This window comes from Candoia aspera, chromosome 5, assembly GCF_035149785.1.
Source record: "Candoia aspera isolate rCanAsp1 chromosome 5, rCanAsp1.hap2, whole genome shotgun sequence".
Classification (NCBI taxonomy): domain Eukaryota; kingdom Metazoa; phylum Chordata; class Lepidosauria; order Squamata; family Boidae; genus Candoia; species Candoia aspera.
In genome coordinates, this window is record NC_086157.1 from 112,551,040 (window position 1) to 112,578,840 (window position 27,801).

Here is a 27,801-nt window from a genome sequence, read left to right on the forward strand (position 1 = left end):
TGGGGAATTCTGGGAGTTGAAGTCCACACATCTTAAAGTCGCCAAGGATGAGAAACACTGTGTTGCAGGAACCAGCCCTTGTTTTAACAGGCCATTAAATTAAGCTATAATAGGGCAGAACTGTTAGGACAATACATTGAATTCAGAGGGCCAGGCACAGATTTGCCTAGATTGATCTGTTGCACCCAATCGCAAGAAAAACCTGGACCATTGCTGGCGTCAGAGACCAGCTGCTTGGGCTCTGGGACAAACTCCAAGCCAGACCAGAAATTTTTGACATCTGACATTGCCTAACAAGGAAAATGCATGCAAAACCTCCTGCCTTTTAATAAAATTTGCCAGTTGGAAAACACGCCTCTAGACTCCTGATTTTCAGGAACTAAAAAAGGGTATAGGTGAAACATGATGGTGTAATTGAAAGCACAGGGCTGATATTGTCGCTAGGTGGCTATTACGGATATTTTTATTGATTTCACTGAAAACTCTATTTTTTTTGTAATTATGCTATTTATTCTGTTTGCCCTGTATTTTTCAGGAGCCAGATAGAGTGGAAAGGCCCACGTGGCATCCGTGCCTTGGAAATGAGCACCTACAACCACCCTCCAAACAACAGAGCTGCCCTACTCCATCACTTAAACCAGTGTTCCTTAATCTCAGCGACTTTAAGACCTGTGGACTTCAACTCCCAGAATTCCCTTAAAGTCGCTGAGATTGAGAAACGCTGCCTTAAACCTTCCCTGCCTCCATCTGCAATGCTTCTGACTCTGATTGGGCCTTCTGCCACCCTAAATAGGCCAAAAATAGACAGGTAAATAAAAAAAACACATTAATAGATTTCAGGATTCAAATGGGCATTCTTCCAGGGCAGACCCTCCTCCTTTGACCAGGATGTTTCCAGGTGAGCTAACCGGGAGAGTAGCTTTACTCTGTGTGAACAGGAAGTCCAGCCAAATTGAGCAAGTGAACCAAAGGTTTACAGAATCCATGATTGATCAGATCTGTTAAAAATAACAGCAACTGGATTCATACAACAGGCTACACTCAAGTTTTCCCCTTGATTAGGGCAGGGGGGAAGGGGCGTGTCCTGTTAAGTGAGTCCAGCCTGTTTGGTTAGTTTGCGATTTGATGTCATGGATGAACCTCCAACACAAATCACAGGCAGTCCTCGGTTAATGACCGCTTGTTCAGCGACCATTCAAAGTTGTGACAGTGCTAAACGAGCAGTACTTACGACCAGTCCTCGGAGTTCTGGCTGTCCCAGCCCTGCTGCAGTCACATGATTGCAATCTGCAGCAACAACTGTCACGTGATCACCATTTGCGACCTTCCCTGCCGGCTTCCCACGAACAAAGTCGCTCCCGTAAATTGCTGTTGCTCCCGCCGCTTTTTCTCCTGAGGATCTCGTACTATGGATCCCAGGGATTTCATACTCCATAGTGTGCACCTGCCTGCCTGCACCTCGCTTGCGCAGCGCTGCAAAAGTCACCTGCACGCCCTCCCACCCCTGGCAGCAGCTGCACTTGCATGCCCTCACCCCCCTCTAGAGCACCCACCCTGTGCCTGGCTGTGCTCGCAGCAGCCACTCAGCTGCCCGCCCACCTGCTTGTGAGCCGCCCGGGACTCGCGGCTTCCTGCCGGCTTCCCCATCGATTTTGCTTGTTGGAAGCCAGCAGGAAGTTGCAAGGGGGTCCTCGCTTAACAACCCACAGCTACGATCTCTGGTCTAAAGGGGAAAGCTTGAGGGTTGAGAAACTGAATGAACCACGCTCACAACTACTCTCTCCAATCAATCATTGTAACCCAGAATTGAAATATACAAAAAGATATAAATTAACCGCTTTTACAGAAGGCACATTTGTGGCTTAAAAAAAAAAAAGTCTCAGCATCCGTGGGTTCCCCTTTGTCCCGTGTCACAAAACGTACGGCACTACGGATCCATGGCCACTGTGGCAACTCAGGGTCTCTTTCTGGCTCAGCCCAGCTGCTCTGTGGTACTGCCCTTCCCGAATTGTCTTGAGACACTTGATGTTCTTGCCCAAGGCCACACTTTTGATGGAAGGCAAGTATTTCAACATCGGTCTGGAAAAAGTGGTCGCCACCCCTGTGCCCGACAGGTTGAGCTCTTGCAAAGAATTCAGGCTGTAAAAAACCTTGGGGTGCAGGGATTTAATGTTGGGGTTATTGGATATGTCAAGCACTTGGAGAGCAGATAGGTCTTTGAAGCCAAAAGGCAAAATGTCCAAGAGATGGTGAATCCCGCTGAGCGACAGGTGCGTTAAGCCTTTCAGTCCCAAGAATGCTCCCTGCTCAATCGAGGACACTGGGTTTCCATCCAGGTTTAAGTACCGAAGGGGAATTCCTTGAAGGTCTGGGATACTCTTTAATCTGTTCCCAGAGAGATTTAAGCTTTGAATATTAGGAATGGTTTTATCCTGGTATCTCGACACCTGGCTTATTAAGTTGTTTGAAAGGTCAACGTTGATTGGTTTTCCTTGACCTTTGGATGCGAACACATTCAAAGTTATTTCCAGAAGGAAGTTGTTGCTGAGATCGACATCTCCCAGAGCCAACTGAGAGAAGCAGTCATCCGGGATGGCTACCAGGGAATTATGACTCAGGTCCAAAGACTCAAGGTACCTGAGTCTTGAGAAGGTTGTGGGAATCATCTTGGAGATTTCATTGTAGCTCAGGTCAAGGCCTACAAGAGTGGTGTAACCAGGCCCAGTTAGCATGGACTGGTTGATGGATCCCAGATGGTTGGAGGATAGATCCAAGTAGGTCGTGTCTAATGGAATGGGAACGGGCACTATATGGGGTCCGATCCCACTACAGTCAACTTTGGTTAGGCTGAAGCTGTCAAAGAGACCAAAACTCTCCACCTCACAGTGGCATCTTGGAAAACAAGTCCTTGAAGTATCAAAGCATGGGAATGCTAGCAGCAGGTGGAACCAAACCAGGAAAGGCATCCCTGAAATCTGCAGAACAAAAACAAGAATGGAAGGAAGAGACATGAGGCACGTACTATGGTGAAGACACTCCCTAAAATTCTGTGCGGACTCTGGGATCCCCACGGACGTCCCCGAACAATGCCGATCCAGGACTTCTCTGGATGGCAACAAGATGGCTGTGTCAACCCTTGGCTCTTGATTCCTTTAACCTTTGCTCGACAAATGTAACTGCTATAAGTTTCCATTTGCTTCCCCCTGTAGAAAATAGTAGTGGAAGGATTAAATGACCGTGGGAAAGGAAATCTGGATGCATTCGGTGAATCAGAGAATTGCATCCAGATGCCCTTTGGGACTGTGATTTGACCGACCCGCTCTGTAGGCCAGAATGCAGAGGACACATTATTGCTCCTGTCCTCCTTGCATCTATCTATATATGACTAACACTCTCGTGTCTGTTTGTTTGTAACTTTTAACCGGGCAAAACGGTGCATCGTAGGCCAACAATTTTTGAACCGAGGTACCTCAAATGGGCTAACTTACAGAATGCGTCCAAAATCCTAGACCCATGACTCCTGTGGAATTGAAATCTGACAAATGTTATGAAACATTTTGTGCCACAAAAATCATCCTAAAACATTTTATGACCTAATACAAAATGTCATCAAACATTCCGGTGGCCAGCTCCTGATGTTTGACTGGGCTGTACAGTTCAGTGTGAATGACGTGGGCTATTTTCAAGGCAGAGACATCTCTGAAGGCCTCCCTGAATTTTTAAGAACTTTTCCAGTGAAGGCAGGACCTTAGAAGCTCTGCAGTTGTTGAAGGCGTTGAGGAATCTGGTAAGGAAATACCTCTGAAACGATGACCCAGCAGGGCACGGGTTGTCTAATCTCCTCTAAATTTGGCAGTACAGAGTTAACAACACTGGGAAAAGAGGTTTAGCCCCCCCTGCACCCCAAAGTGCTCATTAACCAGGCACAATTTGGGACTCCAAACAGCTGGATACCTTCCAGATGTGCTAGACAACATGCTGGCTAGGAACAAAGGGAGTTATGGTTCAACACAGTTGGGCACCAAGTGACCACACAGAGAAAGCCTGAACTGGCGGAGATGGAAGACCACCTGGCGATGTCATACAATACTTTATCTCAATGGAAATATTTGCTGACCACTTCAGCATTTTGGGAGCTGAGATTTGGGAACTCCACCCAGCTTCCGTTAGGCTCCGAACCCAGAACTGTTTAACAGGTCTGCCCCTTGATTTTGCAGTTGTCTTCCTCAATAGATTATTGCTTTAGAAGTCCATGCGTGCACATGCTTTACATCCCTCCACCAGATCTAAATGAAGGAGTTCGAAATAGCCAGATTTTTGGGGGGGGGGGTGACTTGGGATCTGCAAGGCACTCTGCTTATGCTCAGAAAGGCACACAGGTGGAAGTAGGGAAATATTTTTTCCCCCAACTGCATGATTTCCCCCTCCTCAAAGTATCAACCCTCTTGGACTTACTCCTTTGTCTTCCTAAACTTTGAAAAATTCCGCCTGGGGGAAAAGGATGAAAGGGTTGCTATACTTTAATAAATGGGAACATCCATTTCAAAAGTGAACTAAGCGAGCTGAAGGCTGCTCCGCCATCCCATGCATCATGAGTCGTTTGGGAAGCAAATGTAGTTTTTAGCTCCACCAGTAAGGCCCATAACTTTCAAGTTGGCTGGCCTGTTTCAAAACTGAAATGATTGGAGCCCGGGGTGAATTTATAGGAATGGCCGTTTCAAGGAAGAAGAAAAAAAGCAGAACACCAATTGTAAAGAAGGGAGGCAAGAATAGGAATAAATTATATACAGTAGCCTCCGGAGGAGAGAAAGATGATTAACAGCTTCTATTTTTAAACAGGAAAGAGACTTGCCAGCTCAAGGGTGAAAGAAGCAGCACGAGATAAATCAAAACCTCAAATGATGTTGCTTTTATAGCATTTCTTTGCTGGCAAGAGAAGCCCTTTAAACCCTCCCCATTCTGCAAAAATATTTGCCAAGCTTTCATACCAGACCCCAGAGTTTTCGGCACTGATTGCTCCGTCTACCTGCATTCAAGACAGAATTCACAGCTAGTTAGGAGGCAATTAAAGCCTTTGATGTTTTCCAGTGGAAACTTTTTAAAAGGGAAAATGTTCAACCAGCCTCCCCCTTTTTGGTAGTCTGACTACAATTCCCACATTTTTGCAGGCATGCTGGCTGGGACTTGAGGGACCTGATGCCCATCCCATCTGGAAGATCCAGGCTGAAAATCCTGGCTTGTGCGTCAAAGAAAGGAACGTAAAGCAGTTTTTCCAACTCACTTGTCAACTTTCACACTTTTGCCTGCAAAAGCTCACACCTGATCGTAGGGAGGTGATACCTATCAGCAATGAGAAGTTTAAGGCATAAACACACAAACATTTACATTGTGTAGTAAGGGAGCAAGAAGGAGACAACATATATATAGGTAGTCCTCACTTAATGACCATTCATTTAGTGATGGTTCAGACTTACAACAGTGCTGAAAAAAACAACATACAACCAGTGCTCACACTTACAGCCGTTGCAGTGTCCTGCGATCCTGATTTGGGTGCTTGGCAAGCAGTTCGCATTTATGACCATCACAACATCCCGTGGTCATGTGATCACCATTTTTGACCTTCCTGGCCAGCTTCTGGCAAGCAAAGTCAATGGGGAACTGTGTGATTCACTTAATGACCATGTGGTTTGCTTAACAACCACCACAAAAAAGGTCATAAAATCGGGTCAGATTTGCTTAATGACTGCTTTGCTTAGGAACCGAAATACCAGTCTCAATTGTGGTAGTTAAGCGAGGACTACCTGAATGTGTCTCCCATATTTATACATCTTTTTAGAAATTAGTGCTGGGGCTACCAGAGGCTTATGAACACCTTATAAAGCCATGATCATTCATTCATTCATTCACTCACTCATTCATTTTTATTTATTTATTTATTTATTAATCAAATTTATCACCACCCCTCTCCCAAAAGGGACTCTGGGCGGTTTACAATAAAACATTTAACTGAATAAACCCACAACCAGCTAGGTGCACATATTATGCTAAATGATAAAACACGGTTTATAAACCGCAGCAGCTGGTTTCACTTATTGCACAAAACCACAATCAACCAAGCCATCTTACATCTTAGCACCGTGGCGCTGAAAATTAGCAGAACTGCAACTCCCAAAAACGATAAATGAATTTGTCTACCCCCTACCCACCTACCCCCGAATAAAACTAACCACTGGAGTTTGGGTTGGGCGAGAAATAAAGAAGCACTTAATTTCAGTAATAAAATGTTAATTTCTGAAATGCCAAAAGCTCCACGATACCCCAAAAGTACCCTGCAGGGTGGGAAATGGGATGGCTGCTCAAACAAGTTCCCACTTTGCCTGATCAGATTCTTTTAAAACTTGCGACATTCCTGCCCCTCCAAATGTTTATGACCTCCTGTGGGGTGTGTGTGTTTGTGCGTGTGTGTCCCAACCCACGATAATCATCCCTGGCTTATCAAAGAGTCAGACCACACGTACCACTTCCTTCCTACACTGTTGCGTTTAGAGATGGGAACCAAATGGAAAGAAAAGGACTTGACCATTAAAACAATTCAGCAAAGGATCGTTACCTTGCCGTGGTGCTGGAGCTTGAGCACCTCAATGATGCCATGAGCTAAACCGTGAAGGGCCACCCAAGACGGGAAGGTCGTGACAGAGAGGTCAGACTAAACGCGATCCCTGGGGAAGGTCATGGCAACCCACCCCAGTATTCTTGCCGTGAAAACTCAATGGATCAGCACAACCAGAGATATGTCGGTATACCATCGGAAGATGAGACCCCCAGGTCGGAAGATGGTCAAAATGCTACTGGGGAGGAACAGAGGATGAGCTCAACTAGCCCCAGACGTGATGACGCAGCTAGCTCAAAGCCGAAAGGACGGCTAGCGGCCGACGGTGCTGGTGGTGAACGGCGAATCCGATGTTCTAAGGATCAACACACCATTGGAACCTGGAATGTAAGATCTATGAGCCAGGGCAAATTGGATGTGGTTATTGGTGAGATGTCAAGATTAAAGATAGACATTCTGGGCGTCAGTGAACTGAAATGGACTGGAATGGGCCACTTCACGTCAGATGACCACCAGATCTACTACTGTGGACAAGAGGACGACAGAAGAAATGGAGTAGCCTTCATAATTAATAGTCAAGTGGCTAAAGCAGTGCTTGGATACAATCCAAAAAACGATAGAACGATCTCAATTCGAATTCAGGGCAAGCCATCTAACATCACAGTGATCCAAATATACACCCCAAACACAGATGCTGAAGAAACTGAAGTAGAGCTGTTCTATGAGGATCTGCAGCACCTACTGGACAGCACGCTTAAAAGAGATGTTATTTTCATCACAGGAGACTGGAATGCTAAGGTGGGCAGTCAAATGACCCCTGGAATTACAGGTAAGCATGGCCTGGGTGAACAAAACGAAGCAGGACATAGGCTGATAGAATTTTGCCAAGACAACTCACTCTGCATAACAAACACTCTCTTCCAACAACCTAAGAGACGGCTTTATACATGGACTTCACCAGATGGACAACACCGAAATCAGATTGACTACATCCTTTGTGGCCAAAGGTGGCGGAAATCTATACAGTCAGTAAAAACAAGACCTGGAGCTGACTGTAGTTCCGATCACGAACTTCTTATTGCACTATTTAGGATCAGACTAAAGAGATTAGGGAAGACCCACAGATCAGCTAGATATGAGCTCACTAATATCCCTAAGGAATATGCAGTGGAGATGAAGAATCGATTTAAGGGACTGGACTTAGTAGATAGGGTCCCGGAAGAACTATGGACAGAGGTTGGCAGCATTGTTCAGGAGGCAGCAACAAAATACATCCCAAAGAAAGAGAAAACCAAGAAGGCAAAATGGCTGTCTGCTGAGACACTAGAAATAGCTCAAGAAAGAAGGAAAGCAAAAGGCAACAGTGATAGGGGGAAATATGCACAATTAAATGCAAAATTCCAGAGGTTAGCCAGAAGAGATAAGGAATTATTTTTAAACAAGCAATGCGCGGAAGTGGAAGAACACAATAGAATAGGAAAGACAAGAGACCTCTTCCAGAAAATTAGAAACATCAGAGGTAAATTCCAAGCAAAAATGGGTATGATCAAAAACAAAGATGGCAAGGACCTAACAGAAGAAGAAGAGATCAAGAAAAGGTGGCAAGAATATACGGAAGACCTGTATAGGAAGGATAACAATATCGGGGATAGCTTTGACGGTGTGGTCAGTGAGCTAGAGCCAGACATCCTGAAGAGTGAGGTTGAATGGGCCTTAAGAAGCATTGCTAATAACAAGGCAGCAGGAGACGACGGCATCCCAGCTGAACTGTTCAAAATCTTGCAAGATGATGCTGTCAAGGTAATGCATGCTATATGCCTGCAAATTTGGAAAACACAAGAATGGCCATCAGATTGGAAAAAATCAACTTATATCCCCATACCAAAAAAGGGAAACACGAAAGAATGTTCAAACTATCAAACAGTGGCACTCATTTCACATGCCAGTAAGGTAATGCTCAAGATCCTGCAAGGTAGACTTCAACAATTCATGGAGCAAGAATTGCCAGATGTACAAGCTGGGTTTAGAAAAGGCAGAGGAACTAGAGACCAAATTGCCAATATCCGCTGGATAATGGAAAAAGCCAGGGAGTTTCAGAAAAACATCTATTTCTGTTTTATTGACTATTCTAAAGCCTTTGACTGTGTGGACCATAACAAATTGTGGCAAGTTCTTAGTGGTATGGGGATACCAAGTCATCTTGTCTGCCTCCTGAAGAATCTGTATAACGACCAAGTAGCAACAGTAAGAACAGACCACGGAACAACGGACTAGTTTAAGATTGGGAAAGGAGTACGGCAGGGCTGTATACTCTCACCCTACCTATTCAACTTGTACGCAGAATACATCATGCGACATGCTGGGCTTGAGGAATCCAAGGCTGGAGTTAAAATCGCTGGAAGAAACATTAACAATCTCAGATAGCAGATGATACCACTTTGATGGCTGAAGGCGAAGAGGAACTGAGGAGCCTTATGATGAAGGTGAAAGAAGAAAGTGGAAAAGCTGGCTTGCAGCTAAACCTCATAAAAACCAAGATTATGGCAACCAGCTGGATTGATAACTGGCAAATAGAGGGAGAAAATGTAGAAGCAGTGAAAGACTTTGTATTTCTAGGTGCGAAGATTACTGCAGATGCTGACTGCAGTCAGGAAATCAGAAGATGCTTAATCCTTGGGAGAAGAGCAATGATAAATCTTGATAAAATAGTTAAGAGCAGAGACATCACACTGACAACAAAGGTCCGCATAGTTAAAGCAATGGTGTTCCCCGTAGTAACATATGGCTGCAAGAGCTGGACCATAAGGAAGGCTGAGCGAAGGAAGATCGATGCTTTGGAACTGTGGTGTTGGAGGAAAATCCTGAGAGTGCCTTGGACTGCAAGAAGGTCAAACCAGTCCATCCTCCAGGAAATAAAGCCAGACTGCTCACTGGAGGGAATGATATGAAAGGCAAAACTGAAGTACTTTGGCCACATAATGAGAAGACAGGACACCCTGGAGAAGGTGCTGATGCTAGGGAGAGTGGAAGGCAAAAGGAAGAGGGGCCGACCAAGGGCAAGGTGGATGGATGGTATTCTAGAGGTGACGGATTCGTCCCTGGGGGAGCTGGGGGTGTTGACGACCGACAGGAAGCTCTGGCATGGGCTGGTCCATGAAGACACAAAGAGTCGGAAGCGACTAAACGAATAAACAACAACAACATTTTAAAAATTGGGGGTGGGTGGGGGGTCCCCAACGATTGCAGTTCAGCAATGACCAATCCGCGATCCTGTTTTTTCCCTGCCCAGCCACAACCTGGTTGGGTTCACCCACCCCACTCCACAGCAGCAAGGACAGCAGTACCCCTTGGTGAGGTTTCCTGCTGGTGGAGCCACCTGCAGCTGAATGAAGGAGATTGACCGAGGGAGGAAAGGGCTAAGCCATTCTCCCCTGTCTTGCTCAACCTCCCCAGGGCCAGAACAGGGTTCGAGATTTCTATCTTTCTTCCTTTTCGGCAGCCCACGGAAAGCTTTTCATCTCAACTCCACAGATTCAGGGGATTTAGTGCAGCCGTGTTTCACAAGAACGCTCCATACGAGTGCAACCAGGTTTTTATTCGTTTATTCGTTTCTCCGGAGGCTCAAGGCAGCATTGATGGAGATCTCCCTTCATGTTATCTCCACCTCCATCACAGCCCTGCAGGGTAAGATGCGGGGAAGAGCGACTGGCTCCAAGCAACTCAGCAAGTTTGGTCGTTCTGGATCTCCACCAGCCACGCCCTCAAAGTGATTGTGCTAGCCTGGTTATCTGAAAATTAGGATGAAAGCGGTGTTGCCTGCCTGCCTGCCTGCCTGCCAGACACCATAATGTGTGCATAGGAAAAAGCAATACAGTACTAAGGCTCGAACAGCATCAGAGAACCCAGCGGCCTGTGCCAGGGGTGGGAGAAAGCTCACTCCCACCACCCCTTGCATGGCACATGGAGAAAGATGCTCAGCACTGTAGTTCAGCAATAGCTGGAGCAGCATTGCTCAGCCGCAGCAACTTTAACTCCCAGAATTCCTAGGAAGCAGCAGTGCTAGCTGGGAAATTCTAGGACCTGTATTCTCAATCCCCAACCTGATGCCCTCTAAATGGGCTGAGACTGCAATTCCCAGAATTCCCAGAGCTGGCTGGGAAATACCAGGAATTTAGAGGGTTCCAGTTTGGGGAAGGCTAAATTGCATGGCTCAAGAGACACGGACTCTGGACAAAGCTATTCCAGAGCTTTCAGCCCCTCTGTAGGAACTAAAGAGCAGGCATTTGCTTCCTGAGCTGAAACTGGAGATGCACCACCCTGCTCTGGCTTCATTTCTCTGCATCCCCCCCCTTCTTTTGTCAGACTCTTTCCTACAAACTGGGAAACAAAAAGCAAACCAAACCAGCAGTATGCAAGTTTTGGCTTGCAACGGCTGCAAGAAAAACTTGGGGCCGGGGAAAACGAAATGAACAACTGGCACCGATTTCCCAGGCACTTGCTAACGGCTCACACGCTTTCCCAGGGACTGCAGCAGAGGGCAGGGAAGCGGCCACCCGAGGCGGCCCAGACGGCATTCCCAGCAGGTGGACAGGAGGGAACCCTGTTGCAGAATTAAAGGAGAGGAGGCGAAGCTGCCCACGGCCTGGGCCCTTGCAACTGCAGGGAACGGGCTTTATGAACAAGGGGCTATGCCCAAGGCTGGATCATAGCAGGGGGCAAAGCTTAGTTGGGTTTCTTAATCTTGGAAGCTAAGCAGAGCCAGCCTTGGCTTTGTGTTGGATGAGAATATGCCCAGACATCCCAGAGGATAGCTTAGATTTCCCCCTTCAATATCATTTGCATTAGTCATATTAACTAAATCTTAAACTAGTGTTTCTCAACCTTGGCAAGTTTAAGATGGGTGGACTCCAATGCCCAGAATTCCCCAGCCAGCATGACTCTATACTTGGCTGAAGGAAAACTGTTCCTCCTAGATCCACACAGCCCACTAAGCCATAACGTGAGTTGCTTGGGTCTGGCTAGTCGTCATGTGCCTCCCTGAAGCTTGCACACCATGGCTTCATAGTGAACCTAGACAGGCGTTGCTTATTTAAACAAACTCAGTTAAGCCAACCATGGCTGCAATGCATGAAATCAGCATCCCCATGAGATAAAAATACTGTTTGTTTTGAAATAGCGTCAGGTATAAAGAAACTGCTAAAAACCGGAGGCCCAGTTCAAGCTAAGCTGTGATTTATTCATCAAACCATGGTTAAGCAAATCTCGGCATAGTATAAAACAAACCACAGTGTCCTGTGTTCCAGGACTGTCGGCTAGACTGGGAAATTGAAGAAAACATCCGGATTATCTTTATCTCAACCCAGCTAGGTAGCAACCCCTATCTAACCTTGGGTAATCTTGAAAACCTAAGCAGGGTCCAACCTCATTACTAGTTGAATGGGAGACCACCTGGAACACCCACAACTGCACAAAGCGGTCAGGATGTTGAAATCCATCCCAGAAGAAAACAAAGGCAACTATACTGTTGCTAAGAGAAATCTCCTGGGGCGTTTTCCTGAACTTGCCAGGAATCAAACTCAGTTGAAAAATATTTTACTTCTGGTCTTTGAAATAAACATGGGTTGTTCAGTTAGGTATGAGGAACTCAGGCTAAACGCTGCACCCAAAAGCAAAGCTCTTCATCTACTCGTACCAAGTTACTCTTTGCAGATTAGAAAGTGTTGGCAGCCAAACCGTTAGGAGCTAATCACACCCCGTTTTGGGAAAAGCGTACGCTTCCGCAATCCTGGCTGATTACTATCCAGGTATTAAAAATGCCAACGGTTAAGTGGGTGCCCGGACGCTCATTCCTCCCCATTGACTGGCTGGCAGACTTGGCCAATACCCACAAAAGGAGAATATTTCAAGCCAGAGCGGCAGCCTAGGGTAAGCCACACTTTAACGGTACAAAAATGAAACGATTTCCCCCCTTCCCAGTTCTAGAGCAGAGTTAAACACACACACCCTGCGACTGCGTTTCTACTGCTGGCATGAAAACACTCGGCTCAATTGCTCAGCAGCTGCTTTCACACAACCCGCTGACGATTGACTCAGCCCATTTTCTGGTTCGCATATTAGGCTGAACCGGAACCTAACCAAATGGGTCACGTTGGCGAGACGTGCTAAGCCCTCCGGCTTAACCTGGGTTAACACCAACCGAGCTGAGTGTAGTTTACAAATGCACCGGCTACGTCTTCAGAAGACCACTTTCAATACAGATTTTGCAGATCCAGGCTGTGAAAAATACAGGCCACCAGGAGGCAGCAGCAAAGAGAGACAGAACGCTAACTCTTGGCTGTCCCCTGGCAGCTGTCCAGAAGCTTGCAACTCATATCCAAGCATCCTAATTCTGCACGTGGGGTGATTTCCTGCAAAGAAACACCCTACTGTGCACCCCAAACCTGAAAAATCCTGGCCACCTAGTTATATCCTGGCTTTAAGAAGTTCAAGGTAGCTTTTAAAGGTTATTTCATTTTTACTAAGTAGGTTGGACAAAGAGACGTAGGTAGCCCAGAATTACCCACCAAATTCTTTGGCCAAAGGGGGGCTTGCAGAATCTTCTCCCCAGGCCCAGTCAAGCCTTCTGCCCCGTCCTCAATCAAGACCTTTAATCCCTGTTGCCATCTGGAGTAGTAAGTCTATTTAGATGAGCTCCGCTGGTCCAGCAATCTCATCTCACAGTAGCCTGAGATGCTTCTGAGGTTAAGCAGATTGGCATTTCCAGGGACCGGGCACCACTGGATCATTTTGCAAATGCTACGGGCATAGCATGCAGAAAGAAAGGATCAGAAAGTGCCTCTAGACCCGGGTTTCTCAACCAGGGTTCAGTGGCACCCTCGGGTTCCGCAAGGGGTCCCTAGGGGTTTCCTGGGAGACCATGATTTATTTAAAAAATTATTTCAAACTCAGGCAACTTCCCATTAGAGAGGTCAGCTTCATTCTTTTTATCTATCTATCTATCTATCTATCTATCTATCTATCTATCTATCTAATTTCTATCACTGCCCATCTCCCCCCCATCTTCCATTTTTAGTTGAAGAACACTGTTCATGCATATATACAGGCCTGCCCATGAAATGAATACAATAATTTTGCAACTTCTGGCCTCTATTTGAGCCTGAATGTGCAGGGGTTCTCCAAGGCTGCTCTAGATTAAGCCCAAGAACAAACCACAAGTGTAAGTGCACCTTCTTGCTTGTGTCCCCGAGGTAGACTTCCTCGGATGCTGGAGGCTCTGCCTAGTCTCGCGATTGGGAGCTATTGGCAACCTTATCTTCCAAGAAACATAGGTCCCTATTCAATCTCCTGGATGACACAAAGGACGACTTCTTTCCAGATAACGATTTGTTTTGGTCTGCCCACACAGATTGCTAGAAAGCCACACAATCAAGCAGAGCCTGGCTATCAGAAAGGTAGCAGGAGGCTGATCGTGCCTAGCAATATCACCCCTCTTTCGGCAAGATGTGTCCCTGTGCATTCCCCCGCCATGGCTTCTGGGGGAGGATGAAACGGTTGTGTTGCAAAAGGTGAAGAAAGAAAGGAGAGGTTGTCAGCCAAGCAGCGGTTGGCCCTCAAAACGTCTTTTGTGTTACGCAAGCCAAGATTTTCCAGCTGCGGCGGATGGGCTGGGTATTACAGCCACACCTTGGCCATACCTTGGCCGTTGCACAAAAACCAACTATCCTTCAAGCCAGCAAAATGCAAAAAGCTGGATCAACCCCCCAGCTGGATTTCGGACCGGCAGCTGCAGCAAGGAAGGCAACCCTCAATTCAAAGGTGCCCTCAGGACTTCCTCGGGTTAATTTTCTGTCTTTCGCTTCTGCCCTTTACAGAAATGCCTCCTGTTTGCCATTTGGCTTTTCCAGCACTGAGGCTGGCAGGAGAAGCTTCCGGCGACGGATTAGGAAACTCGCGATCCTGAAAGATTTACTGCCTGTCTAACGGGTGGGCTGGCTCCAAACTAACCAAAGCGCCCGCTATTTCGTCAGACCTTCTTCGACCCCGACTGCTACCTTCCGAAGAACCTGGGAAGAAGCCCTTTGCAATGGAATAAAGGGAACTTCCCTTCAAAACTTTCTGCCAAGGGTACAGGCAACCCAGGCAGGCTCCCTCACTGGAGAAAGATGCTGCCGCCCCCGTTGTGGGGGCAGGCACAAAAACAGCATCACAGAGAAAGAGTTTAAGCATTCGCTCCACACCAAATGCCTTTTCCTTCCAGCACCGTATGAACCTCCCAGCGACAAAAACAATATTTTTCTAGCTTGGTTCGTGGGCCCCACAGCTGAACCAAGAAGATTCAGGACAAAGAAACTAGGTTTTTTTTTTTTTAAGTCTATCCTTAACACTCTACCCATTACTCCACACTGCCAAGACTGGTGTCTTCCAGGTATCTTAAATTCTTATCATACCCAACCTGCATGGCAGCCCCTGATGCTGCTGGAAAGAGTTATTGGTTCTTAGCCTGGTTCCTGAACAAACCTATTTTCTGCATCCACAGTATATGCAGAGCATTAAATGCCCCCCCATGTGCTGGGTTCCCATTATGCACCAGGCCACGCAAAAACGAAACAGGACTTTTCCTACAAGTCATGCTCCCATCTATTTTAACCGTTAGGTTATTTCCGACGGGCTGTTACATCTCCAAATCTAGAAGTTATGTTGCTAAACAGCTGAGGTTTTGTTTTGTTTTTTAAAAAAAACCCAGTTCCAAACTGTAATTGCATGCAGACTTCCTCAATCGCCAGAGTCAGGGCTGACTTGAGAGTAAGCACGGTTAGGACTGGAATATTGGAAAGGCGTTGAAAAAAATGTACCCAAATCATTCAGCCGTTTAAAAACAAAACAAAAAAAAGTCTGGCAGAGGATTTGTATTCACCCTCCCTGCACATACATGCACGTGAACGCACACACACCTTTCTCTCTTTTTAAAGTTTAAGAGTTCCCAGATTATTTCACTTCTATCAAAAACCCGGCCAGGGGCTGCCTGCCAGATGCTCCTCTCTCCCTTCCCCCTGCTCGGAGCCAGGAGAGGCTGGGAAGCAAAGCGCACAAGGCATTTTTGTCTTAAAACCAATCCCAGACTCACTCCGCCTGCTGGCTTTGCAACCCACTTAACAAGGAGGAGGAGGAAGAGGAAAGGCAACCGACTAGCTCAGGGAGAGAGGAAAAAGCCGCCTGGTGTCGCAGAACCACGGTGGAGCAGAGCGCAGGCCTTTCAAAACTGGCCCCTGGTTTGCAAGGTCTTCAGAGGTGGAATTTGCCGATTGCAAACCAAGGTTACTTTATTGCATTTGTTTTGCTGGGGTCAGTCTGCAGCTCAGAGGGGCCAACAGGCATTAAACTCAGATCCCACTGGCTGGATGAGCCAAATACGCCGGCCAAACCATGGTGGGCTTCGGTGCTGGCCACTTTTATCATACCACCTTTTCTATTTCCTCGGTGGCTGTTTTTAATTGGGTGTTTGGGAACGAGAAGGGGAGATCGCTACATCGGAGCTGATGCCACTTTTTCCTGGAAGTGCCCGGTTCCAATCGTTCCACTGGATCTGCCCTGAGTCAGGGTGGCCAATCTGCGTGGGCATTTTCCCCGGTCACTGGATCTTCTGGAAGCGGAAAGCAGTTGCCTCAGAGGCATCCCCAGGGGGCATCCAATGATGAAAGCGGCGTTGTGCCATCATGCCCACCCTCCCCCCTTCCCTCCCTCCCTCCTGTGAGGGTGATGTTGCCTGTTTATGTCAGGATGCACTTTCATTAGTTGGAGACTTCGGATCCTGGGGCAACCTTGGTTTGTCCTGCAGCCAACCAGGTGATTCAGGCAGAACAGTCCTGTCCCGTCCCTTGTGACATGAAACATGCTCCTCGGATCTTTCATGTGCAGAAGAGGCTGTGGCCATCACCTCCACTGCCAAGACAGAGCACGCCCCTTTGCGCAGACCTGATCAAGATTCCAAATAAATACAGGTAGTCCTCGCTTAACAACCATTTGTTTAGTGATGGTTCGGACTTACAACGGTGTTGAAAAAAAGACTTACGACCGGTTCTCACACTTATAACTGTCACAGCGTCCCTGCAGTCACATGATCACAATTTGAGTGCTTGGCAACAGGTTCGCATTTATGACTGTCGCAGCATTCTGTAGTCATGTGATCGCCATTTTCAACCTTCCTGGCTGACTTCTGGCAAGCAAAATCAGCGGGGAACTGCACGATTTGCTTAATGACCATGTGGTTTGCTTAACGCCCACAGTGATTCACTTAATGACCACTGCAAAAAGGTAGTAAAATCAGGTCGGATCACTTAATGACCGCTTTGCTTAGTGACCAAAATGCCAGTCTCAATTGTGGTCGTTAAGTGGTTACCCAAGTCAGGTTTGAATGTTGTCCAGACAAAATGCAGCTTGGTTTTCTTGGAGGGTATTCTGTGAGCCCTGCCACTGTGGCTTATCAACCATGGTTTATGGTGGAGTGTTGTGGTTTAAGCCCCCAGGGATATCTCCTTGTTCTTATTCTGCACTTTCCTCATTAGGTTTTCGACAAGGGGAAGAGAAGAGGAGAAAGTGGAAACTTTCAACTGCACTGGCTAGGCTCACACAAAATCCTGAGCCAAGCCAGACCTCTCCTGCCAGCAGCCACGTTCTCCCATTTAACCTGACTGTGGAATGAATTCGTTTTCTGGATTCCCACAAAACTTGGAACCTATAGGATGGGATTCATGCAATACGCCCAACTGGGAAAAATATTAATCGAGTTTAAAGCCAACCAAATTTAGCAGGGAGAGCAAATGCAGTTGCTAAGTTGGTAACTGACTTGCTCAAGAGTATTGTGTATTCTCAGCTGATCACCATCACCATCATCTTCCCAACAGGGCAAGGAGAATCAAGTTTGGCTCAGAAGTGAGAGAAGGTTGAGCTTTAGTTTGGAGAGAAAATTGGGGTGCAATTGGAGGGGCACACTGTTCCCTCTTGACTAAGAACTGGCTACGTTGGCAATGCATGTAAAAGAGCAGACAGCTCACCAGCTGTAAAGGTATGTGGGAGAGACCTTGGGAGACGGGGCGAAGAGACGCTATCCAGGGAACGGTCAGATAAGGGAGAGCGTAGTCTGGAGCTGGATAGTGGGCAGGGCAAGAGGCTCAGAAGAGACCCTCTCTAATTGCTCGGGCTGTAAAGGAGACGGTGGGGGTATTGTACGTTGTGACTTGCAAGACTCTGTTAAGGTAGCTTTACAATGAAGTAAAATTAGCTCATCTGGTCGTGTTTCCTGTCTGGTCTACCTGGGAAGGCTGGCATCAGCTGAGTCATTCCCCACCAAGCCCTCTTAGAATGTGTTGGGATTGCAACTTGCAAGGTTTCCAGTCAACGCAGCCACAGCAATGCTGGAGGCTGAGCCTCGCTGGAAATGCCAAGGACTCAACAGAAGGCTTTCAGTGGGCAGCAAAGCAGGCTGCCTTCCAACCAAGCCAAAGTCTGTCTCTTTTAGTCCCTGATGTTAACAAACTCTCCAGGACTCAGCTTTGTCATTACTAACCGGCTTTGTAAGTTGCCCAAAACCAAGATCTGCTTAACCATGACATCTAAACCACATGCTTAGCCTGAAACCACGCTGTGCAGTCCACCATAGCTAAAGCAAGATCACTTATACTTTAATGTTAAGTTAGCACCATGCACGGCTGCATTCACTATACTGGCCAAGCAAGGCCATGCTCCCCTTCTCTGACAAAACAGATGTCAGTCTTCCCTGATTGACCTGGAGGAAATCAACCATCTTCCTTGCTCATTCCTACCATTTTTGACTAAGCACATTGTGGAAAAAAACTAGGCAAAGTTCCCCTAACTTTTTGGCTTGTAAACACTGGGAGCTGATACCGCCTTTCAATTTATTTATTTATTTATTTTTAAAAACTATTTAAAAGTTATTTATTTATCCATCATTTTAATTCAAACAGCCAGGTTTAAGAAAGACATAATGGCTGCATTCATGCGACATACTAAGCTGGGTTAGTCCTAACCTCAGTGAGACATATCACATCCTGGCTGCAAACCCTTCAACCACCACTAGATGGCAGCAAAAAGTTAAATTTCTTTCTTTCTCTTTGCAACCCCTGATGGTTGTCTGCATTTCTGCAGTACACTTAACTTTAATACTTGGCACAAATCCAGCTTATTTGGTTTGTGCAAATCCAGAAAAAACGGATTAGCGCACTAACCAGTTTAAATGGAAGTTATTCGGAAAATATATTCAGGTGCCGTGATGTGTCTATAACTACAAAGATCAAAACAGTGCACGCCCTGGTATTCAGTTTATATACCGTGGCTTGCCCTGCTTGTGTTGGTGGGGGTGTTGTTCTCTCCTTTGATTGGGCTGTTGTTTGCTGCTGGGTTGTTTGTCTGAGTTGGTAGTTCCTTGATTAGGGTATTGTTTACTGCTTGATTGTTCCTCTGGTGTTAATCCTGGCTTATCTGGGTGTTGGCTGCTGGAGAGGATGTGTTCTGGTCTTTTTGTTTCCTTCTTAGCTTTTTTTATTGTCTCCTCTGAATGGCGTGTCAATGTGGTTTACCTCTATGTGTCTGTTGATGGCTGCTTGGTCTGAGTTCCAAGCTTCCAGGAGTTCTCTGGCGTTTTTGGATTTGGCTTGGTCCAGGATGCTCACCGTTTCCCAGCTGAAACTGTGGCTGAGTCTGTCCATGTGTGGTGAGATTAGGGAGTTTTCATCGTGTCTTCTGACTGCCAGTTGGTGTTCGTGGATGCGCTCTGCTGGTCTTCTGCCTGCCTGTCCTCCATAGTGGCTGTCACAGTCCTTACACTGCATGTTGTAGAGGACTCCTGTTTTTTCTTCTTGGGCTGAGTCTTGGTTTACTTAAAAATCTATCTATGTGGTCACTAGGAGTCAACAACTATTTGGTGGCACATAATCAATCAATCAGTTTAAGCCTGTTGTGTAAATTCAGCTAGGAAGAAAATTAAGAGAGAAAAAAGCTTAGCTCTGCTGGAGATGCTCAGGAACCAGACTTTACAGGTAACCCTCATTTAGCGACCACAATTGGCACCGGCAAATTGGTTATGCTGGCTGGGGAATTCTGGGAGTTGAAGTCCACACCTCTTAAAGTTGCCAAGTTTGAGAAGCACTGGTTTCGGTGGACAAATGGGCTGTATTCACACCGTATCAGTAACTAGCTGACCAGAAGACCACCTACACACGTGCAGCATGTTAAAAGCCGTATAGTTTTTCTTATGGCTTAGCGTTTTCTCTACTGTTCAAGGTATTATGCAATGCGTCTATCCATTCAGTGCCCAGACTAAGCATGTTGGGACTTAAAAAAAGAGCTCTGATTCCATATAAAAGCAGCGTTCACCGAGAAAAGCATGAAGGATAAGTTACAAAAGTTACATTTCGGTATCTAGCATCCGCATCTCTGCATACTTGTGCAGCGTTTTCCTTCAGAGTTCTAGCAAATCCTGATTAGCTTTAAAGCACTAAATTAGCAGGAAAGAGTTCCTGCTATTTTGGTCAACAAGACCAAGCTAAGCCCCTGATGAACGTCGGTTCAAAGCATTACTCATTTCCACAGTCTGGAATCTGTCTTGATCAGGACATGACTCATCTACACTTTACAATACAGTTTGTGCTTTTCAAGCCATTTTCCGAGAGTTAATTTTTTAAATTGCAGTGATTACTTTTCTAAGGGAAGAACTCTTCCCCTGGAAAAATAAGTCCCTAAGTTTTGCACCTTTTCTTTACTTCTCTAGTTAAAGTCTCATGAAGGAACATGTACAGGTTTGCACACTTGTGCGACTCACAAGCAGATAACCCATGCATTTCAGGGCAGCATTATTTTACATTTCAGCATTTCAGGTTTCACAACTGTGCTCTATTGGACCCGTCCCTTTCACAGCTAAGCTTCCATTAATTGCTTATCTGCCCTTGTATCGGATATCCATCTTGATTTCAACCGATTTGTGAGGCTGAACCACCCAAGATGCACCCTAGAGAAGCAAGCATAACGTTGAATAAAATTGGCTCTATAATCAGGAATGATGGCTGTTCATTCAGTGTAAAGATGGCCACAGCCACAAAGCTGCTGTTCATTCAGTGCACCCCCTTGTGGGAGAGTAAAACAGGACATGAAGTGCACTGGAGTCATCATGCACAGGAGTGGGGTGGACCAGAGCTTTCAAAAAATCGCTTCTAAGAGTTCTCAGTGTTATTTCCTCCCATGTCTTCAAATAAGCAGCGATCATTCCATTTTCAAGCAAGCAGCCTTGGATTTGGTTCAAGGAACAGGGTTTCCCCGAGTAAATTGGGGAGGGGGGGATTCAATTAGGGGAATAACCTGCTGGAGAGCTCACAAATATAGTGGCACAAGTCTTTGGGGAAAGCAAATGCTGGATCAAAATCCAGCTGGTCCAATTCAGCCAAGTCACCGAGCCACCAAGCCACCATGCAAAATGACACTTGCTGGTCCAATTCAGCCAAGTCACCAAGCCACCGTGCAAAATGACACTTGCTTCCATTCTTCCCATCTTCACCTGGGAGGTCCAAGCTTAAATCACTGGGGCTGAAAACAGAATTGCTAACACTAATGATTGATTGATTACGTGCCATCAAGTCAGCATCGACTCTTAGTGATCTCATAGATTTTATTACATTTTATACTTATTTATTGATATTGATAGAGTAATGATATTATTATGACTTTATCACATTTTAAACTGTTTTATTGTGCACCGCCCAGAGTCCCCCATATGAGGGAGATGGGGGGGTGATAAAAATATGCTAAATAAATAAATAGCTTTTCTCCATGACGCTCTGTCTATAACTTTGTCCTTCAGGCCTTCCGACAGTGCCCCCATCACCACTGAAACTGAGTCCATCCACCTTCTGCTGGTCGTTCTCTTCTTCTCTTTCCTTCCACCTTTCCCAGTATTACTGTTATGAGTACGGATGGTGAGCAGGAGGGGGCCCCTATCCAGGGGGGAAAATGCATGCGTAGTTTAGAGGCTCTGAACTGTCCTTCAAAGAAACTCAGAAGAGAACCGCCTTGAGTTTGGGGGTTTATCTGTCTGGGTTTCCCATGCTCCTTCAGTTTGTTAGGATTTTCTGTCTATTTTAGCAGTTAATAAACACTAGAGACTAATTTCTTGTCTCAGCGTGGTTTTTTGCTTAAGTCAGGACAATTATGGACCTCTCAAAAAAGCTGGGTCTTTGCATTGATTGATTATGTGCCATCAAGTCGGTGCTGACTCTTAGTGATCTCACAGATTTTCTCCAGGAGGATGTCTCCAACCTGGCCTTCAGGACTTCCAGAGGTGCCCCCATCATCACTGTGACTGAGTCCCTCCCCCTTGCTGCTGGTCCTCCTCTTCTTCTCTTTCCTTCCACCCTTCCCGGCATCAGAGCCTCCTCCAGAGAGTTGAGTCTTCGCATAATGTGTCCGAAGTAGGATAATTTGAGCCTGATCATGTGTGCCTCAAGGAAGAACTCTGGGATGTCAGCCTCTCAAGTAGACCAAACAGGAAACACGACAAGGTGACCTAATTCTACTTTATTGTAAGGCTACGTTAACAAAATCTTGCAAATCTGAAGGTACAAATCTCCTGCCATCTCTTTTTACCACCTGATGTGTTAGGGCAGATCCCTTCCAAGTTTCTCTTTCCATTACTCAGTAGCAGGCTCCTCCCTCTCTTATCTGATCGTTCCCTAGGCAGCATCTCTTCGCTCCCCCTTCCAAGGTCATTCTCACATTCCATTACAATGTTGATTTGTTTGATGATCCATTGGTTTGTTTCCTTGGCTGTCCACGGTATTCCCAGGAGACTTCTCCAACACCAACATTCAAAGGCATCAATGCTCTTCCTCTCCTGCTTCTTCAAAGTCCAGCTTTCGCCTCCATAGAGTAGCACAGGGGATAACACGGCTTGCACAATTCCGATCTTAATACTGTAATACCCTTCAATTAATCTAGGGACTGTCAGCCCTTGGAATCCGCACACAATTCTGGTTTCTGCACTCCCAGAGGACCCTGGAAAGCTTGAAACACAACCCTCCCTCTAATGGGCAAATGACAAGATTTGGGGCTGGAACAAGACTTGCTTGGAGTGAAGATGGGTAAGAGGAGGAACGATGCCTGGCTATTAAAAAAAAAGGGGGGGGACTGGAGAAATCTTCTTCCACCCTCCCAGTGTTAGAACTTGAGATCCTCCATAGAAGCTGAATTCAAGACTGAGGATTTGCTGGCACTAGCAGGAGACTTCTTTAATGGATTCTGGACTGACTGAAGGAGAATTGGGTTCCTTCTCTTAGTAACGGCTTCTCTTAAAGACTAACGCTGAGAAGCAAGGAGGGAAGAGGGCAACTGAGTATCTGCCCCACTTGTGAACTTCCCAAATGTATTTTGTTCATTGCCAGTGCAGGTCTTGAGGGATCCTTGGCTTGATGCAGCCCTGGGGTTCTTCCTTGTTCTAATCATTTCCACAGAGATGTACAGGTAATCCTCATTTAGTGACCACAATTGGGACCGGCAACTTAGTCATTGAGCAAAGTGGTTGCTAAGCGAAACTGCGACTATGCTTATGATCTTACTCCAGCTTTCCTTTGCTTCATGGACCTGCAAAAGTCATAAATGCAAGGATTGGTTGCAAAGTTCCTTTTTCATCACTGTCATAACTGTGAATGGTCACTAAATAAGGCAGTCACTAAGTGAGGACATGTGTTTTTAATGATAGGCTTTCTCTTAGTGGCCCTCCCCACACCTAAGGCAGGGTTGAGTTTTCTTCAATTGCAGGGAGCCACGCTATTTGGAGACCCAAAATCTCAATGCCCCAGAGCCAGCAACTGGAGCCTCTGCAAATACCTCGAATTCAGAAGTAGTAATTTGCACTGGGGGGATGCCTGGTAACCCTGATGCATTGGAATATCTCACACACACCGCCATCAAAGTTTGCCTGGCTGCCTCCCTGCTGCTCTTCCACAAGGCCATAAAAATAATTTTATTTAAGGTAGCTTTTGAAAGATGGCTGTTGATCTGGGCAGCTGTTGGGAGGGGAATATTCTATAACTTGTTTAATTTGTTATGCATTTGGATGTAATACACTTTTAGGACGTATTACAGAATGCCCAGAGTCTTATGATTAGAGTGGTATGCAAACAGTTGAAAGAAACAAACAAAGAAAAGCAGAAAAGTCTGCATTTGGTGAGTTGTAGACTTTCTTCGGATATCATTCATATAATTTAGACCAGAGAAGGAATTATTCTGTTGCCACCATTGTTAGACAATACATTTCCAGGCATCCTAAGGAATTGAGACAGTGTTTCTGATTTTAATACCTTTTTTGCCGCAGTTGTAAAGTGAATCCGTTTTCCCCCATTGATTTTGCTTGTCGGAAGCTGGATGGGAAGGTCACAAACAGTGATCACGTGACCCTGGGAGGCTGCAACCATCATAAGCACATGCCAGTTGCCAAGCGCCTGAATTTTGATCACGTGACCACAGGGACACTGCGACGATCATAAGTGCGAGGACCAGTAGTAAGTCACTTTTTTCAGTGCTGTTGTAACTTTGAATGGTCGCTAAATTAATGGTCGTAAACTGAGGACTACCTGTATGTGCAATTTCACGATGTACATACAAAGCTCCCAGCCCAACACTGCTTTCATCAATTGCCCCCCTTTATCCCCCCCCATGCAGATGCCTCTGGTTGCACATCATACCCAGAAAGCAGTGTTGGGCTTTTTGTCCCAGATGTTTGGAACAGCAATTTCCACAGTCTTCTGCTGCTGATCTATGTCTAGGAGCATACAGGGAGTGCAAGTCCAAAACATTTGGACACCAGATAGTCCCATCCATGCCGTAAACCAGGATACCTAACCTTACATGGCCAAATGCCCCATCATTTTGCGACAAAGCGCAACAAACCACATTATAGCCTTTTATGCCACATGTAGCCAGTTTCTACCTTTCATCAACGGCCCCCACATTTTCGCATGCCAACAGCCCCCATCTGCAAACAGTCCTGATGCTCTACTTTAATCCAGACAAGAAAACCAGCATCTCAGGCTACTGCAGGGCTTGGAAGATTGACTTTTTAACCTCTCCAAAGTTTTACCTTGGGAATTGGGAGTTTCCCCAGCTTCATTTACTGGATTCCTTTTAACTTCATCATCTTTTATGGGCAAAGTATGACAATTTCCAGAACGCTCCTCCCCAAGGCACACACCTTTCCCCTTGGGAAAGAAGAGAGGATCAGGAAGACGAGGAGACGGAAACTGCAACGCACGGAAAGGGGCTAAAGAAGAGAAGGGAGCCATATTCGCGCAGGGCCTCGAAGCTCTAGATTCCAACTGTACGACTTTCGGCCACGGTGCTTGCTAAGATGCACAGATACAGAGGTAAAAAAAGCAGGGAGTGGCGAGCAGGGAGGAAATGCATTCTATTGCATTCTAGACTATTTGCAAGGGGAAAGATGGGTCTCTTCACGCTCCTGCTGGATTCACACAACACATTAAACCAGTGTTTCTCAACCTTGGCAACTTGAAGACGTGTGGACTTCACCTCCCAGAATTCCCCAGCCAGCAAGCGAGGACTACCTGTATATCTGATAAATACACAAACTACCCTGGTGCAAGCACACAACTCTAGGGCACTGGGAAAAGCAGGCCTGATGTAGAAATTGCAACCTTTGGCATGCAGATAAGACTGGACTTGTTCACACATGCATCTGTCTCGCCTGACTTCTCCCCTAGCAGAATGGGATGGCAGAAGGGCTCGGCTGGGTGCGAGAATACATACTTGCAAAGCCCTGCAGCGATTCCTGCCCAAATTTCAAGGAAGTCCTTCCAAGGCGGTTTGTCTGGTCTAGATAAGTCTTTCTAATGAGGGAGTAAGAAGGGACTGCACTATTTTAAGGCAGAGAATGGCCACCTCTGAGGAGCAAACCCCGCAAGGAAAAACCCAGCCAGTCAAGTTGGAGCCTACCCTGTTTCTTGCTGTGCTAGATTATTACTTGCGAGCAGCTGAGTGCTGAGCAAAGTGTGGATTCTTCTGGCACAATCCGGCTCCCAGTTCAGAGCTCTACCACACTGTGGGCAGATGCAGAGCAAACAAGAGTGCATCTGAGAGAATGTAAAAGTTCGTTTCCACACACAGGCCATTGCCAAAAAGTCACACCACCAGAAGCAACAAAAATGCATGTGTGTATCAAGCCTGCAAGCGCATACAGTATGTGCACTGGATTTACATTTCACCTCTCCTTCAGGAACCCAGGGCAATGGATATGGCACTGCCTCCAGCAACTTCCCCCCAAAACAACAACCTTGCAAGGTAGATCAGGCCGAGAAAAACTGACTGGCCCAAGGTGACCAAATGATCTGGTTCCTAGTTACGGCTCACAATTTACCCTCTCCAACTGTGCACCTTAACGTCAGTAACAAAAAGCCCAACACTGGAGAATCACTTTATGTTAGCATTTGAGATACTCTGGCAAAGAAAACTGGCCATCTCCTTTCCTCCACCTCACCAACAGCCTTTTGTTTGCACGCACCTCAGTCCAGACCTCTGCCAAGTTTGCGTCTGGCCGTCCCCAACCTGATGGCACAAGGGTCCACTTTGCAGGCGAGTCTCCTAAAAGATCCCCAATAATTTCAGTCCAGGAGCCACAACGCCTCTTCATTCGGCAGATCTTTGGCACGCCGCCCTTCGCCTCTTTTATCCGGGTCAGAACCCACCCGCCCCTTTCACGCAAGCCAACATGGTTAACGTGCACAACGCGGTTAGGCTAACCCCGGATCGGCTGCGGGAGCGCGTGTCTCAACGGGCCGGGCGCAGCAAAGCCCTTTGCTTCGTTCCAGCTTCGGGCTCCCGCAGCCACCGGGCGAAGGATGCCCGCGCAGGCAGCTCGAAAGTTTCAGGCGCGCGCTCCCGAGTCTCCCCTCGCAGAAAGGGGCGTGATGCGCCCCTCGCCCCCCCCCAGCACCCCGCAGACGGGCGCAGTCCGGAGGAGCTCCGTCAAGCCAACGCGCAACGTTCAGCAGAAAGTTTTTTTCCCCCCTTTCTTTCCTCTCTCCAGGCGCGGAACAGCCGGGGCGGCTCGTCCGACCGACAGCGGGCTGGCGAGCAAGCCCCGGGCGCTCGGGATGCGGAGGAGCAGCAGCCGCCCGGGAGCCGCTCTCGCCCGTCTGCAGGGAGCTCAGCCCGCCCCGGATGCCCGGCGGGGCCAAGCGCCGCCGAACTCACCTTTCCAGCCGGCCACCCGGCGAGGCTCCCTCCGTCTCCGTCCTCCGTCCTCCGGCTCAGCCCCGGCGAGGAGAGGCGGCGGCGGGAGCGCGCGTTCTGCTGGCGAAGGAGCCCCGGGGCGGCGGGCAGGCGTTCCGGCGGCGCCGCCAGCTGGCTTTTAAAGTCCGCCGCCAGCGCGCAACCGCGAGCACGCCTCTTCCACGCGCCCGCCCGCGCCCCCCGATGCGCCCCCGCAAGCCTTCTGAAGCGCGGCCCCGGCTCTCCCCCGCCGCCGCGCCGCCGCCGCCGCCGAGGGTGCGTCTCCAAAGTGCGCGGCCCCGCTCGGCGCGTTCACGGGGCGGGCCGCCGCCTGCTTCTCGGGGAGGGGGCAGGGATTCTGCGGGGGTGGGGGTTGCCTCTGCGGCTTCCCTCCCGGCAGAAGAGGGGCCCGCTTTCCAGGCGGCGGGCGAGGGGCGGGCCGGGCCGGGGCTGGCCGCGGAGTCGGGCGGGCGAAACTTTCCAGCAGTTGGAGGCGCAGGAAGGAACATCTGGAGGGGGAAGGCGGGGCGGGAGGCTCCGCTCGGCGCTTCTCCGGCGGGATCGCTTGGGAGAAAGTCCCGGGACCTGTTTTGGGGGGAGGGGTAGACAATGATTCCGGGCTCCTGCGACCCCGGGTGGGTTATCCAGCCCCCTGCCCCCACCGCGGGCTCGGCAGCCTCCAGCGCTCGGCGGGATGGGATCAGCCCCGAGCATGTGCAGAGTGCAGTCTGCTCCTCAGCATGGGATCTTTAGACAGTGAGGCCGAACCGGGCCTCGGACGTGGGTGCCTTTTTTCTCCCTAGAGGCAGACAAGCGGCATTGCACGCCGCATGGGAAACCAGGTTAGCAAAAAGCTGTGCAGGCTTGGGAGTGCCCTGGTTAAGCCTAGTTAGTGCTAACCTTGGTTG

At 47.6% G+C, this 27,801-nt stretch overlaps 2 protein-coding genes across 2 annotated transcripts in view; one reads left to right on the plus strand and one right to left on the minus strand.

Annotated features, from left to right (window-relative positions):
* Nucleotides 1-1,714: 1,714 nt before the first annotated feature.
* On the minus strand, nt 1,715-26,941 carry TSKU (tsukushi, small leucine rich proteoglycan). The gene is made up of 2 exons (XM_063305957.1): nt 26,876-26,941; nt 1,715-2,975 (listed from the first exon to the last, which is right to left on the minus strand). The coding sequence occupies exon 2, from the start codon at nt 2,964-2,966 to the stop codon at nt 1,911-1,913; it is 1,056 nt and encodes a 351-aa protein (XP_063162027.1). The 5' UTR covers nt 2,967-2,975; nt 26,876-26,941; the 3' UTR covers nt 1,715-1,910.
* LOC134498594 (retinal guanylyl cyclase 2-like) overlaps nt 26,391-27,801 on the plus strand; it is a 109,076-nt gene continuing 107,665 nt past the window's right edge. Inside the window, exons 1-2 of the mRNA XM_063304752.1 lie at nt 26,391-26,664; nt 26,709-27,354. Coding sequence (XP_063160822.1) covers nt 26,391-26,664; nt 26,709-27,354 — 920 coding nt within the window. The remainder of the gene's footprint in view (nt 26,665-26,708; nt 27,355-27,801) is intronic.